We start from the raw sequence: 14,337 nt of genomic DNA on the forward strand, positions 1-14,337 counted from the left end.
TAAAGTAATATAATTGTTGTTACGAAGCAAGCGGTTTTATTATTACACCCGACTCCGAATTGTGATAATTTATTACACTAGGAATCGCTTTAGCATTTTGGTGCAATCATATCATAAAGATGTCTACATTGAAATTAAGTATTGTATCTGCTTTTAAAGGAGTTTCTTTTAAATTTACAGAACTATAACAAGACATCATATTTGCTGAAAAATCAATTCAAAACCTGGCTAAATTATAATAAAAAATGGCGCATGCTAAATGCGTTATGTGAGCCTTGATTTTGAAGCTGTTATAATAAATCAAATGTCTCTTTATATCTCGAACTATTTCCCTCTTAAAAGTGAACGTCGATGATTTACGGTAATTATACAACTGTAACAATTGGTGCGAACCGCGGAAACCGTCGGCTTCGTCTTGCCATGTTTTGTGGGAGCAGGGTTGTCACTTGCCACCCGTTATATGGTATCCTACTACTATTATAAAGGCGAAAGTTTGTATGGATGTATGGATGTTTGTTACTCTTTCACGTAAAAACTACTGAACCGATTGCAATGAAATTTGGTACGTAGATAGCTGGACAACTGGAATAACATATAGGCAACTTTTTATTCCGATATTCCAACGGGATACGGACTTACGCGGGTGAAACCGCGGGGCGCAGCCAGTCATTCTATATTTCACTCAAATGTAAACATTTTAAGAAAAATAATATACATGGTAGGAAATATTGTATTCTTATACTGCTATTTCATTGTTAAATACCTAACTGTATCAGCCTTTTTATACGGGTAAGTGTGACTTTTACGAAAAAAAAAAATTCGGATTGAATATAATATAGCGAGAAAAAAGGAAGGCATACTTTTAATTTAGTCACAAATTAATTATTAATATGTTTTATTGCTGATCTCACTTGTTCTAATTCGTATCTATTCTAATAAAATAACAAGACTTTAATTTTTACTTAAGTTTACTGCATTCGTATCACACTAATTACATTAATACTTTATTCACTAATATTATAAATGTGAAAGTTTGTTTGTTTGAATGTCTGCCAGACAATCACGCTGAAACTACTATTTTTATCGTGATTGTCTTTTTAATGAAATTGGGTGACTTGGTGATGAGATACCTACTTTTATCCCTACTAAATGCTACTTTGGGATAAAACAGGAATCTTGATATCCGGGTGGAGCCGGGACGATCGTCTAGTTATATATAGTAATAATACTTAATAAGTAAAGTGTATTTCTGTTATTGTTTCGGAATAATATATCAAGAAAACTGTTATTGTTTTCCTTGCATATTCCCAAATACGTATTTTGTGTACTTTCCAAAAAAGATTTCAACTGTCAAATTGCCAAAGAATGCTTCGTATAAGCCTATTATCTCACATAAAAACATAATGAGCAGTAATGAAAGTGTTATTGCATGCCATTACACTCTCGCGTGTATTATATCGTGCTTTACTATCTGACACTAATGTTTATTATTTAATGTTAACAAGTTAAAGGTTAAAGTTGTAGAAAATTGAGGTTCAACTGTTTATATTATTAAGTTCAGTAATTACTTCCCTATTTCCTAAATATTATCTTATATTACCTTTTATATAAATTTTGGCACGGTTTACAAGGTTATTAGTAAAGATATGCCCATAGATATAATAGCGTCTATATAGTTTATAGTTTTTAAATTTATTTTTATTTCATGAATCCTTGAGTCGCTTCTCTTCAAGCTATCAAAATCGTTCCTTTCAGTGGCTTGTATGTATTTGAGTAACATTTTTGCGTCTTCACATTTGTTTAATTGTAATTATTACAACACAATGCAATATGATATTTTCAAGGAAATGTGGCTAAAAACTCTTTTAAAACCTAGATAAGTGGCTTAATGTTGTCTATACTTATATAAGATTTTCTGCTTAAGTTTGAAGTAAGAATAATAGAATAAAATCACAACAAATCGCTGATTATAAGTACTTATCATAAAATATAGTTTGTATTCATTTAATTTATCTAATGGGCTATCACTGTCTGCACAGATTATATACTCACTAAAAGATTTTCATTTAACGTTAAAAATATTGACAGTTCTTGATACACGGCATTTTTAACAGGACATATTTTGCGGTCATTTAGCAGATTGTGAAAGATTAGAGTTGATTACATTAAATATTCATCATCTAGACGTTCACCTTGCCACATTTGCGTCTTCATAGCCACATGCATCTTGTCAGCCATTTTGAATTCGCAGTATCATGTAGAGGCGTCGGAAATCAAACTCGTGACTAAGGGTTGGCTTTCTAATGACGTGACGTGAAAACAATATTGTGAAGTAAATATTTACAATCGAAAATACTTTCACAGTAATGTAATTCAATATTCATTATCGTCAAAATTGACGTAGCGTTATGTCAATCTATTGAACTGTGTTTTTGAATAAGTATACATAATAAGTACACTGCACAGGCAATTAACACATCACTGATAATTTATCTTACGTATATAATATTTCTAGTATAAGGGTGGTCTATAGTTTAAGAACTTGTTAATCGACGAAAGCGTAATATCTTCGAAAATAAACAACCAATTTACAACCAAATATGGGTTTATCATTTGAGTAATGCTATTAGATGGTTTAATGGCAAGCTTTAACTTATATGGTAAGAGTGAGCCTCTATATCGAAAGGTTACATTTTTTATTTATATCTACTCAAAGGTAGAGGCCTCATCACAGGTGTAATTTGCTAAAAAACATCACTAGTCCAAAATGACTGACTGCCTTATGGGTCTTTTAAGACCAGGTTTTTATTTAATTGGTTTGTTAGAGGCGATCGTGAGTAGTTGATCTATGATTGAACGATCTGTGGGTTAAGCAGCTAGATGCACGGTTTATATTTTGATGGAATCGCTTATTGACATCTCAGGTGAAAGCTTTTGTGTTCAATATTAATGAACAGTTCATAAAATTGTTTAGAGTTATCATTATGCTGAAATAATAACATTTTGAGTAAAGCCATATAAAATGCGATGCAATATTGTTAATTTTAGTTCTAAAAATGATTTATGCCTGTTGTGTTCGTGAATGTTTATGTTTTAATGTATATATATATTTTATTAATTTTTATTATCATTTGGTGCACAATAAAGTGTTTTTGTTTGTTTGTTTGTGTAATATGTAGGTAATATTCGGGGCATACAACACAAATATGCATACGTATATAATATAGGCTCACTACCGTGTAGGACCCCTACGCGACAGTGAGCTAAAGGACACTAAAGGACACTTTTTGCCCTACGTTAATGAATAAGATCATGCTAATACTTAAAACTACAACGATTAATTTCATAAATTAGTAAATAAATATGAATGTATTATCTAACCGAATCAAAATTAAAAAATCATTTAATTTAGCACATTATACGATTGGCTGTGTCCTAAGATTTTACCCATATTTTTCATTACGTTTATACAACCACTTCAATAAAATAGACTATTCAACACAAAAATATTTAATTTGCACGTTGTTACTGAAAAAAACGCAATCAAACAAACACTTCAGCATTATATATGTTTCATATTGTCTTAACACGTTATTGATTTATTACTGGCATTGTGACCCAATTTATATACATTCAAATGCAACTTTTTTCGACTTTTCAAGGGTGACGGGCAATGACAAGGTTTTGCGACAGACTTGATCGAAAGTCCGATCCGGTAAGAGTAAAAAATAACAACCGACAAACATAATCCGGTAAGATTATAATCAGAGTAAACGTATTTTAAAGCTTGATAAGTCTGCAACTAAGAAAACTAGTGAATTTTGACATAATCAGCAAGAATTATGCAGGTAAGGCGTTTAATTATTTGTTATTTTTATACGTATATTTACACAACATATTATTGGGTATTTTAAGTTAAATCTATAAATAGTAAAAACACGATTAAGGCACATTTTCTAATTTGAGATGACGCAAAACACCAGCGATAACATTTTTATTTTAATTTAAGATTATTTCTACATTCCATTATACCAACCTTTTTTAAAGTATCTATGGTATTTTTTTTTAATTCTTCAACAATTTCGCGCGTCTTTCCGTCTGGCCGAAACACGCCTTTATTCATTAAGATGCGATGCTTTCTACTACATTCCGGCCAGACCAGTCCGTTCTGTTTTGGAGTGAGAGTGAAAATGGTCAACTGTTACGCGCTTACGTCTCTGCTGACTTATTTATACCTAATGATACTAACATAGTGATCTGAGGTCGGAGCCTTCAACTTTTGGACATATAAGCATTATATTAATCAGCTGTATAGAGTGGAAACAATTTTAAACGCACGAGTCTTAGTTTTCTTTCCAATTATTCGTTTAAAGTGTTTTGTGTAAATGTAGACCGTTTTGAAGGCAAATCTAAACAAGGTTATAAGAAATTTAACATATAACAAAATATTAATTTAAATAGAAATAGGAAATGAGAAATTATCCGCAAATCTACCCAGTATACAGTAAATAAATTATGCTCATATTCTTCTTCGTTTGATTTTGTACATATTGTTATTGGAAAGATTTTCAATGAATATTTATTTAAACATCCCTACTACCTAAAGTACTACTACTATTTAAAGATACCTACGGGTAAACATATCACGAAAAATAATTTAGAAGGGAAGCTCTTTTTTTTTTTTTAATGTCATAGCGGGCAGCTGAGCTAGTGGTTCGCCTGATGGTAAGCGATCACCACCGCCCATAACCATCGCAAAGTAAGTACCTCTGTGAATGCGCTGCCCACTTTTATGGGGTAAGGGAAAAGGAAAGGATTTACGACTGGAAAGAAGGAATGGACTAGGACGGGTGAGGAAAAGGAAACGGGCCTCCGGCTCCCCCACTCACCGTACGAAACACAGTGGCATGCCACTATTTCGTCCGGTTTTCTGTGGGGGTGTGGTACTTCCCCGGTGCGAGCTGGCCCAATTTGTGCCGAAGCGTGCTCGACTCCCACAATAGCTCGGAAGAAATGTCGGGATTGATCTCAGTGAGATGATGTCACCAAATTATAAAGTAACTGACTGTTATCAACTGCGCCTCCTCGTATGAATTATAGGCTATTATCACAAAGTTATATTTAAATAAGATCTCACAACTTCATAAGCTACTTCCGCCATTCATCGCCCGACACAGTTTTCTATATCAAACATAATTTTCATAATAACTACGGAAATTGTTAAGAATTGAAATTCATATAAGAGATGACCTCCTTTCTATAGATCATTATACGTACAATTTACTTCAAAAGATAAATGTGATTTGCAATGAATAGGTTAAATATATTTCATAAAGAATCTATGAAGAATAGCAAGCGTTTGCTAATCATTTAGAAACAAGGCTATAGTTGCAAAAGTTTTATTTCTCGTGATGCTTATGAAATGTGTATGTCCAATTTATTGGGAATAGGTTATTCGAAAGTTTGTGGAAGCGAAGGATTAAAATTGTGAGTATTTTTGTTATTGCTAATCTCAGGAACTACTTGAACGATATCGAAAATTCTATTACCGATACGGTATTGAAATTGTACCTGATTTCTGAGTGCTGTAGAGTATAGGCTATAAGTACGGATACCACGAGCGAATAGTATAATATAATGATGATATAAAAATTTGATCACTTTTACAAGGTCTTCGGCGAGGTGTTCATAAATTATACAGTTATAATCAGAAAATATTGTATACGGTCCATAAAAGAAAACAAAAAGTTCTTACTTCCATGTATCGTGGTTCTTAATTTAAGATGACAGTTCCGAATCACAGATTAAGTAGACACAACCTGAATAAGGAGATCCTATATCATTACGGATTCAATATTCCATACCAAGTAATCCACTTGGATTGTGTAATAACATTACCCGGCATGTCAGTTTCGACTATCTCTCGAAATCTTATTATGCAAACAAAAAGTCATTGAATTAATGAACTTTCTACCTTGAACCTATAATTTACTGGGGATGGATTACTGTCGCTTTTTTATGCTTATTATAATCTGTAGAACGTAAGAAAACTTATTCTGATGGAACTGCCGTTTGTTTATGAGTCTATAAATGTTCTTGAATTAATTTGTACGATATTATTTTCTATAGCTGTGATAATTTAAATAATAACGATAGTACATACATGTATCCGATCCTTTTGAAAACATAAAAAAGTACGTAAGTACCATTTTTAATTAGTTTTTAAGTGTTATTTTTTTCCCAACTAGGACTTCTAATAACCATCGTTTAGGGCCTATTGATTTTTGTCTAGAGGTTTTGAATAAAACATGTCCGGCTTAACAAATATAAATACAATTTTTTTTTAAACATTCAAATACTAATAGCTTGAAGGCGTTAAATATTAAACAAGCGAAACGAATTATTATATTAAGCAATTGAATGGACGATACGTAAATTTTATTTGCACATGAATATAAATAGAAAGGTTTATCTTACGTAAGAATTATACAAGCATATTGAACCATAACAAATAGACAAATTGAATTCCAAGGAAAGTGAATATTCGTTAGCGCTTAAAAGTAAAAGTACCATAAAACCCATGGCTCGTATTAGAATTACATAAGGCATATAATGGTGTGATAAATTTCGTCTAATTCACGATAATGTGCGATGTCTCAGAGCTTTCTTATATCCGCGGATACGTGACGTTTAATTTGTATAATTGTGTAATGATGACGATTATCTTAATTTGTGATAATTATGAGTGGGATTTTATCGTTTCTAGTGACGTCATAGAAGCGTTTGTGTGTTGAGTAATTAATTATGAAATCTATTGGTGCTATGAATGTTTTAAAATTTGATAAGCGTGTGAGTTAACAACTTTCTTTCTAAAGGGTAGTTAGGCTGATAAGTAGATATAACTAATATGAACTGATATGAACTAGATTTGTATGAAGGCATGTTTATTAGGAAGCACAGTAACGTAGATAGCTTGCTGGATTTTAGCTTAAATTTTTAGCTTAAAGGTGTCTACGGGCTCTACCTAAATATGGGAATAATCATGAGTAGTTAGTTTTCCATAAATTTATGTATGAGGTTTTAAATGTATTTTCATTTTTTTCTTCATGTAACATTTAAAAGGCTTGTATTAAGTGCCACTGCATATAAGTTTTAAATAATGTGTAGTAGCATTCGCAGCAGCCATACACTTTAAACACAGCATTTAAATAGTTCAGAATCTTCTTTATTTTAGCAAAATACATATTATGTGTATATTATATATTCTCTTATATCTAATATTCTCTAACATCGATTACGGTTTAAATTATGGTATAATTACATGTAATGTATTATTCGTTTATGAATATTTACATTAGAAATTGTAGATAGTAGAAGAAAACGTATTGATTAAAAGTAGCTTACTTGATTTGATTCTAAGTAATTAATTAATTGAACTGGTTTTTGCCAAATCACTTTCTATTTTAATAAAAAATGCTAATTAGTGATTAAAAGACTCTTAATAATTTGACACGGTTTTATATTGACTTATAAATTGGAGTATTTCGTAATTTTTAAATCAATTTACAAGCAGTTAATGCTTTATGTTGTTTATTATATATTATATAATGAGTATATTAATGACTTTATTAGTAGGCTTGTGTAAAACATGTGATTTCGTTGAACTAAAAGGTGGACTAGAAGATTCCGTGGAAATTAATGCAGTTATAACTAAACTTGCAGTAATAACAATTGGGAACCAAAACACAATTTAGTGTATATCTATACTATTATGTAAAACAGATCTTCTCAATGACTCTTCTCAGAAGATTGCTTTCTGAATCTCTTTAATCAGCGTAATATCACATGATATTACGCTGATGCAAATGCGCTTGTAGAAGAAGTCTAGAATAAATTATCGTTTGAGCTTTAAGTACCAGACAAACTGCGAGACATACATACATTTAAAACTTACGGATAACACACTATTATTCACCCTTAAAAGTCAAATCCTATCTCCTTATATCTATGTTATAGCATACACGTTCGCCTGTTGGTTAACGATCACTGCTGCCCATAAACATTTGCAGAGTGCCTCTGATAATATACTGCCAGCTTGTCAGCAGCTGAAAGGCTTGCTTGCTCAATGCAATGGTCTGGAAAGGTATTTCCCAGCTGTGAGCTGGCCCAATTCGAGCCGAAGCGACCTCGACTCCCACACTATTACTTTCTTTTTTTAATAAAGGCCATAATTTTTTGATCAATTACCATCTTACTAGAATATTTTCAAGATATCCTCTCTCCCAATACATATAAAGGAAAATATATTACATTAAACATAGAAATAGCTCGACAAACAATAGCTAACTGTTACATTGAACCTAAGGCTCGGCCTTGACTTTCTGGCCCAAGTAGAGCGGAACGCCAATAACCAACGTAATGACAATTTAACGGATAAGACGGCTAACCCACTCGGAATGGACAGTGTTTCACTCTTCGCCTACATTCAAGTTCTATTATTTGATAGTAGCAGTTCTCCCCGTCTTCGCCCGTGGTACATATCACTCAGCGAAATTGCAGCTTTCTAATGGTGAAAGATTTTTTTAAAACGGTCCAGCAATTTTTGAGTTTATCCATTACAAACAAACAAACAAAAAATGCAAATTCTTCCTCTTTATAATATTAGTGAAGACTAACTACTAGGCTAGAAATCTAGGAAGAATAAAGACCGAAAGCTACTTGTTAGTAGAGAAATAAATGAACAATACATAAAACAAGCTTCGATAACGTGTCAAAAATTAAGGCTTGGATACTGATCTTAAATGAGTTTTACAGCATATATACTAGATTTACAACTTAGATATGATATGGATATTGAAATTAGGGGTTGGTTTACCAAAGCATTATAATGTCATGTTCAAAAACGTGACGGGCACAGAGTTGTCGCTTCATTATAAAATGGGTTAGCAATAGTTTTTATTATTTCAGTAATCACTGAATTCAATAAAGTATTGACAAAATTCAATAAAATATTTATTGTATATTAATAATGGACTCAGAAACAATACACTTGGTATGTGATTATATTATACACTTAGGTAATTATTTCGGAGTCCTTTTTCTTGTGAATATTTTATTCAATTTTCCCCAACATTTTTAAGATTTAGAAAAAATCAAATAACCAATTGATAGCAACACTATCTACTGTTCTTTTAAATAATTTAAAGTCTGAAAATATGCTAACGTGGGTGGTCGATTTCTAAAAAAACATTGTTGTTCCACAAAAAAGTAGCACAAAAACATGTTAAATTGAATCAAGGATGCCTATCACGTACCTTTTGGCTTCCTGCCACAGGTAGTCCTCATATATTTGTATAAGGTTTATAAAAGGAGGCTTAATTTCATTTACTCCTTCGGTAAACATTTGTAGATTGATTATCTTTTGGTTTTTAAATTATTATTAAAAATAAGTGTTTAATAAATATATATAAAACCTTTATTTCATTTAATTTTGCTGCTAATGTAATTTCGATATTTCGAAGAACTTTTTTTAACTTATGCATAGTTATTAATAAATAAATCCATTATCACTAATAACCTATACCTATAAGTTTTGAGAGATAGAACGTAATATATAGAGTAAATATAAATAAATTAAAACAAAGCTTATGAATTTAATAATTATTTTTGTTCGCAATTAGTATAATTATAGAGTATTTTATAACTATTTCGCATTAGTGACAAAAACATGTACACAGCGTAGTGGCGATTATTTCAAATCCATCCTGAGAGATTATGAGATGGTTTGTGTTGTGTTGCATAAAACTTATGTCAGAAGTCCTAACCTTTCTGACCCAACGCTAAGCAATTCTGTACAGTTACTTCTCAGTTAGTTGTCACGAATATTTACCTACTGTTAAAATATAATTAAAATATAATAGTACTTGTCAGTAGGCATAATTGGTTTTTTTTTCGTTTATGTTTCGTAATGTATCTCAAATGATCGCTTTATAAATTGATTTATATTTTAAGCAGGTTTTTTTTTAGATTTTTGTTATAATAATATTCCCGAGATATTTTCTAGGTTTACCAACTACTGGTTATTGAAGTTAAATTGTATTTAAATAATATTTTTTATTTTTAATGATTCGCAAACATATTCAAGTTGGAGGAAAAGTAAATAATAAACAAAAATACAAATAAAACTACGACAAACAATTGCAGTAACAATGCATATTAAGGTGACAGGGTTCAAAGGTCAAGTTAGGTTAACACGGCGCTCATTAAAACTAAAAACAAAACCTCTTCCGGGCTTCATGCAGCCTCCAACATTCACGACTGCTGATGTAACTATAATGAGCATAATTTGAGATGAAGTAACCAAATTGATGTTGCATGTGCTTATTATGACATATTATGATGGAACTCGGACTATATTACGTAGTGCATTTAGCACTTGCAATGCCGATCTACGATGCCCTATCGCTGTAATGTAACTTTGAAAGTAATATACGTAACATAACTTCATAAATATAGGTTATAAAATGTACCATTTTTCCCTTTTCTTTAATAACACATTAAAAATATTTTTAAAGTTCAAATTAAGACTTTAATTTTTATTGTGTTAAATATAATCATAAATTTCAAAAATGTAAAACTCTAGACTAGATAAAGCTCGTTGCATTAAATAATATGAAGGTTTTCGATGACAGCTCCTGTTGTTTAAGCCGCCGGCCTCCTTGTAACAGATAATAAAAAAAAAAACTTTCCTTAATTTCGTCATAATACATGCCAGAATTCCGCCAAAACTCTTTTAATTGCTAAGAAAAGTGACATATCACATAATGCTGGCAATTCACACAACGAATAAAAAAAAGAAAAAAGTGTTTTGTGGGAATATAGCTCATAAACTTCTGAGTATACGTTTTGTATGCAATAAAATGTTGTGTTTTAGACATGTTTGTGTTATTATCGCTTTACACGGGAGAAAACGCATCGCAGGTTGTCTCTTGGCATGTTGTAAAGCGTGTTGTCCAGTGTAGAATAATAATATGTATTGTAGTCTTTTACGTGATTTATTTATGTAAAATTGTTTGCAAAGAATTATTCAACTTTCGCCTCTCGAATTATTCAATTTATTTTGCTGGCCTTTAACCTTTTTAATTGCAACATCGTAAATGAGCAAAATCGCCAGTAAATTTGTATATTTATTTAAATATATAAATAGCTCAATTTTAGATCTACGGACGGTTCAGAGAAGATACAGTTTGATCTCTGTTCCATGCGACCTGTCATAGTTTAACGGGGTCAATTTACATTAGTCGTGCTTAAGAGTTATTTTGTTACAGTAGATGCGAAGCGAAATAAGACATAGTTTGCCTACTAATATACTTAAAAACCTACAATAAACACAAAATGTAAAATTTTGTACAGTTATAAAATTCTGTAGGTTCATTTTTGTATCATAAAAGGTACCTACAGAATTTTATAAAAAATAACGCTGCGGATGAATACGAAACAATTTGATATCAGTTGATCTGTCAAACACTATTGAATCAATATATGTTTAATAAAAATTGGAATTCTTAAAATGAATTTAGGTAACGGCAGGAGTCTCCTTCAATTTTCCCGACATTATCCCCGTGTAACAAACGCCTTTTTTTAACTCACGATAAACGCAGGTGAAACCAGGGTAAAGAGATAGTTTATTATCATATCTTGCATCGCATATTAACCGGTGTGCTCACAGTTCCGGTCGCGAATTCTTCATCACTGTTTGACACACTTCCTTGCGTGACGCAATGTAGAAAGGACGTATATTGGGTAACTATTTTTTCTCATATTATTCGAGTTTATGCAATTTAAACTTTCAACTGGCCAGTGATAATTATTATTTAAACTTTTTGATGAAACATTCGAAATATGAATCATGTTTTATTGTAAAGCGTTCGGAGAGCCTCGATATTTTCCAAATAAGTACATTTATATTAAACTGATGAGTTGATGTTAATTAATCTTAAATTATCTAACTACGTTTTTATCAGAGATTCATAGGTAATATAATATGTTTTATAGTCTAGTTTTTATTAAAAGTTATTTAACATTATTTTTTTCGGACATATTTTTTTAAGAAATAAGGGGGTAGAAAGTTAATCGTCATTATTAATGAAAAGACTGATTGAACTCCTGTGATTGAACATTAACTTTCGAGTTTCAACCGACCATGCGTTGATTAATTTCTGCATTATATTTCAGGAAATACTACATAATTGTTACTTCTAGCCTTCAGTATAACCTTAATTATAATAACTGTTCATATTATGCTGATAAAATATTTCGTATGAAATAAATATTAAGTTTTTATTAAACAAATTATGAAAGACGGCTTTCGTTAATATATATATTTTTTTTCGTAACAACGAATAAAGTAAAGGCTATTAAAATATGCGTGCAAATATATTGAAATGAAAGTAACCTACGGACATATCATATACGTATATAAATATTAACGGCATAATAAATTCCAAATACAATAAACAAGTCACAAACAAGCCCTTAGCACAGTCAACTCTTACTAGAAAGCAACACACGCTCCATTACCACAGATAAAACATAAATTTATTTTCAAAAATCGAACGTACCCAAAATATAAGCCTCATTGTATCCAAAACGCACTTCGGGGCTGAGGATTAAAAAAAATAACTGGCACTACACTGGCGCGATCGCGCGCGCTTTCTTCACAACTGAGGCAAAGGCTCACAGCATACAGCCTCCCCCCCAAAGAAAGTTCCATCCAACCTTCACATTCGGATTATGTAAAGCTTAAAAATGAACATTATGAACGAGAGGGAAATAGGATAAGGTCGTTTTGAATACAAACAGTTTTAAAATCGATTGTAAAAAGAGATAAAAAACGTTCACACAATTGCATCTTACGAAAACTTTGGATAATTAATGTCGATCGGGAATAAGATAAGAAATGCCTTCTGACACTTCGTTTTTCGCGTGAGAATAGATTTGTTTGCAATTGGTGGAAATGAAGAAATTGCATTTCAAAAGTGATGTTTGCTAATAGTAATTAATTTCTTTTTACATCGCAATATGCATTGAACTAATCAATCTAAATCAAAATTAATTACATGGAAATGAAACAAACTATTCTTATTGGAAGTTTTTATTGAAGTATGGAAGGATCTTGATCTGGTGTAAAGGCAAAATTTTGTATATTTTTATTGCTTATCTCTTCTCATATATTATGATATAGGAATATCTGATGTATAAGCGACAATTTCCATTTTTATATCAATTTGGTGCAATATAGTATTTTACAGAATTTTAATAATAACTGTCTCATTAATACATAGACTATTACTACATAACAGTAACGTATTAAATTGTCTATATACAAACATAGAGTTTGTATATATATTTATCAGCAATTACATCCAAATTATTTAAGCAATTTCAGAATAACTGCCTCGAAACCATATGTGGCAACACAACCTTCCATGTGACCCATGCCCTGTTTCATTAAAAAAAACTAATGAAGTCGTATCTTGTTATGTGACTTATGTAACATCCCATCTTGAATTAAATAATAAAACGTTTTACGTCGTAAATGGTTAATTATATTTAATTTAATGGCATAATACCTCATTTCCATAGTATACCTATTACGCATATATAGATTAAAAATATAACCGTATATTTGAATGCTCTCTGGAAAATTAACTTTGTAATTAGAGTAATATGAATAAGCTTTAAACGGTATAGTATTATTACCACAGATAATATAAAACTATAGTTTAAATAAAGCTTGCATAATTGTTTTATTAACAGCTTTTATTCCGACACGATTGACCCATTAAGATACCTTCTCCTAGTTTATTTGTTCTGCATTTAAAAATAGCTAGCTAGGATTTAAAAATGGAATATTTTAAAAAAGGAACCACTTAATGAGTACATATAGCACTCAATAAAAATACCAATAAAAGAAGTGTAAGTATAGTACTTTAATTGGTAGGTGCATATTATTTATTTTAATCGATTTAAGTATCATTCTTCCAGTTTCATCAGGATTAAACCATACCACAGGGTTTAAAAATTGAATATTTTTAAAATAGTTAACATTATACTATTATAATCATTATAAGTGATCACTCTCATAAAAATCTATATTTTATGACTCACACTCATCAAGTGTTATAGTGTTATACATAGTATTGCATACCTGTATGTAACGCCTTAACCACTATACCAAGGGACAAATTACAAAATATTACGAGTTTTTTGGTAAAACATTTTTTATGATTGAGCAAAAAGATTTAGTGGGTCAACAGATGTTAAATGACAGCGACT

The 14,337-nt window shown here is 31.0% G+C and overlaps 1 protein-coding gene across 1 annotated transcript in view; it reads right to left on the minus strand.

Moving 5' to 3' along the window:
• Positions 1–12,755, minus strand: part of LOC119831626 — a 20,979-nt gene extending 8,224 nt beyond the window's left edge. Inside the window, exon 1 of the mRNA XM_038355054.1 lies at positions 12,621–12,755. Within this exon, the coding sequence (XP_038210982.1) occupies positions 12,621–12,638 (18 nt within the window). The 5' untranslated portion in view covers positions 12,639–12,755. The remainder of the gene's footprint in view (positions 1–12,620) is intronic.
• Positions 12,756–14,337: the final 1,582 nt, after the last annotated feature.

Source organism: Zerene cesonia, chromosome 14 (genome assembly GCF_012273895.1).
Source record: "Zerene cesonia ecotype Mississippi chromosome 14, Zerene_cesonia_1.1, whole genome shotgun sequence".
NCBI classification, from domain to species: domain Eukaryota; kingdom Metazoa; phylum Arthropoda; class Insecta; order Lepidoptera; family Pieridae; genus Zerene; species Zerene cesonia.